The sequence below is a fragment of the Sinocyclocheilus rhinocerous genome, unplaced genomic scaffold (assembly GCF_001515625.1).
Source record: "Sinocyclocheilus rhinocerous isolate Xijiao unplaced genomic scaffold, SAMN03320098_v1.1 scaffold615, whole genome shotgun sequence".
NCBI classification, from domain to species: Eukaryota; Metazoa; Chordata; class Actinopteri; order Cypriniformes; family Cyprinidae; genus Sinocyclocheilus; species Sinocyclocheilus rhinocerous.
This window is the reverse complement of record NW_015631049.1, coordinates 2,353,307-2,356,261: the sequence shown is the minus strand read 5'-3', so window position 1 is coordinate 2,356,261 and position 2,955 is coordinate 2,353,307. Positions and strand designations below refer to the sequence as shown.

Genomic DNA, 2,955 nt, shown 5'->3' with positions numbered 1-2,955 from the left:
ACAACTGCATAAAATATATAACACTGTGCAAGTAGTTTTTGGATATTTTATTACGAAAATCTTACATATTATAACTTTAATAGGTACGTTTACCCTAATCGTTAGTTTTTGTTTTAGGTAATATTAACAATGCTGGTGCTAAAGCCAAAGTAAATTATTTACAAATTATCTTAAGATATTTTCCTTTGCATAGTTTCGACAGCAAATTTTTTTCTACCCACTAACAGCAGATGTATAAATCTATAATAATAAAAATGTACTTTACTGTTTTAAACTAGGGCTGTCAGTAGAATAAAGTAAATGTGGTTAGTTTTATGATTTCTGACCAGACGGGTTAAACTGACATAAATACACAACTGCATAAAATATATAACACTGTGCAAGTAGTTTTTGGATATTTTATTACGAAAATCTTACATATTATAACTTTAATAGGTACGTTTACCCTAATCGTTAGTTTTTGTTTTAGGTAATATTAACAATGCTGGTGCTAAAGCCAAAGTAAATTATTTACAAATTATCTGAAGATATTTTCCTCTAATCCAAGAAATTTCTCTAATTGTCCTGGACCCTCTTTATGGCCCCCAGTAACCCTAGTTTTAAAATGTGTTTTTTGATGTCCATAGGTGTAGATAAACACCCTTTTTTGGCACTAATGGTTTGGGACTGTCATGTTCATGTGGAGCTATCAGCCAATCTGTATTTTCATGATGTCATTTTTCTTTGGCTCCAGAGTAATTAGTCACATGGCAATTATGATTATGTCAAAAGCCCCAAATTTTCTGTCCCTTGAACAAAGATTGCCTATTTTGGAGTCTAGTGTCAGCTGAACAGCTGCATTAAAATGCGATATGAATGTGAATTTTTCCAGGTAGACCTAGTGGAAATCGTTTGGGAGAGGGTTAAAACTTTAATGGCTATGGGCCAGCAAATGATGGGTTGGATGTTGGGACTGAACCCTGTGCTTTGTTTGAACTTGCTTGGTATATGTGGTTAAATCCTCTATTAAGCAGTAGTTTGCCTTTATCTGTATTTTGTCCCTTTCATCATTAAAAAAAAAGTCTCTTTCCCGCTATTTGTGGGTTTTCACTTACTTTGTCTTTTTTCTTTTCTTTTCAGTGAAAAAGGCCAAGCTCCAAGGACCTCCAGGTAATGGACTGTTTGCGTCATGCGTGAAACGGTTGTGGCTCTACAATTACCCTAGACACAAAGAGGAAAAAATAACACATTCAGTCAATTGTCATTCACATGAGGTGCTTGAATCAGACTCGTGCTGCGGCCCAGTTTGGCTTGGACTGGAGAGACACCGTGAACTGGTTTTCTTGTTAGCCAGCAGGCAAGCACTAGACTGTCAGGGGATTTTCACTCTTCTATAACACACATTGCACTCTCTTCCCAGGAGAGATACAAACACTCACACATGTAAGTGTATGTCTTTTAATGACTGAACCTTAGAATTAGCCCAAATGATGCCACACTTCAGCTTTGTACACCGAAACGGGAACTGGAACAATTCTTTCATCCTCCATTACTAGCAGCGAACTATATTAATGCTAACATTAGTGGCGTGCCCCAATGCTAGTAGTTCCTGTCACTGTTTAAGTTCAGAGATGAAGACTGCTATCTAGCGGTCGAGATATAAACTCAAAACGAAACAACTGCCATGAATCTTGTATGATTTTTTTTTAATAATATCGATATTCCGTATTTGAGAATCGATACAGTATCGCCAAACAAAATATCGCGATACTCACGTGTATCGATATTTTCTTACACCCCTAATAGGTATAGACTGTGGGGACAAATTTATGGTAAATAATTCTATATGGGTACATAAGTATCTTTTCAGTCTAACCGATGAATCTATTTGAGAAGCTAATGAGCTAGTGTTTTTGTCTCTGTCTGGCATTCTGTGTTCTTATTGACCGTGTCTGGGTCTTCTCATTCTCTCTGTGTCACCCACACAATGAATATCTGTTTCTACTTCATCCTGCATCATCCATTCATCTATCCATCTGCTAAGTTCCTTAAAGGTGAACTCTGTGTCTGAATATGTCTACTTCCATATTATATACAGTAGTATGTGAAAAACAGTATACCAAAAGTGTAGTATGTCCAATTTAATATTTAAAAAAACAGTAGGCGAAAAGTATCTGGATGACCTATTAGAGTGCACATTCAACAGACACTTTACTATCCCATGAAGCCACGGGAGAGGATTGTGAATGACTGACAAGCTACGCAAAATCGCGTTCAAAATCGCAGGCGATTCATTGCCGATTATGAACGCGATTTTGCGTAGCTTGTCAGTGAACTACGGCTCTGTGTAGTAAATGCCGCTCCACCTGAACGTGCTGGATGGAGATTTACTACTAATCACAGAACCGACTTTACTGACGAGATGAGCATGAAAATCGCATTCGTGAGTGAACTACGGCTCTGTGTAGTAAATGCCGCTCCACCTGAAAGCACGTGCTGGAGATTTACTACTAATCACAGAACCGACCTTACTGACGAGATGAGCATGAAAATCGCATTCGATTTTTTTGCACAGCCCTACAAATAAGTAAATAATAATAATGAATAATAATGCAATAAAACTGCTGTCATATCACGTAAAGTACCACATGCAAAGTTTAAACTTACCACTGAGAAACGTCCTGAACAAGTCGTGCTTGCGATGGAGTTTCCAGTTGAGCGACTGCATCAGTATCATCCTTGGACTCGGGCTCGAATTGATAAGGTAATATCAATGCCATTTTTTGTAACCTTATAGCAGTAGCCATTTTTGTAACCTTATAGCATATTTGTTTACAAGTAACCCTCCGGAGCAAAAAATTAATTATGGTAATGGGCGTTTCGTATCCGACACGCATTGTATACAGAAAGACCAATCACACAACAGACTTGGCCAGCTGACCAATCAGAGCAGAGTAGGCTTATGGAAGGGAGGGG

The 2,955-nt window shown here is 37.8% G+C and overlaps 1 protein-coding gene across 1 annotated transcript in view; it reads left to right on the top strand.

Moving 5' to 3' along the window:
- The window catches only part of LOC107741280 (protein unc-13 homolog B-like), a 70,239-nt gene that overhangs the window by 9,982 nt on the left and 57,302 nt on the right, over positions 1-2,955 (top strand). The window contains exon 2 of the mRNA XM_016553976.1: positions 1,120-1,149. Coding sequence (XP_016409462.1) covers positions 1,120-1,149 — 30 coding nt within the window. The remainder of the gene's footprint in view (positions 1-1,119; positions 1,150-2,955) is intronic.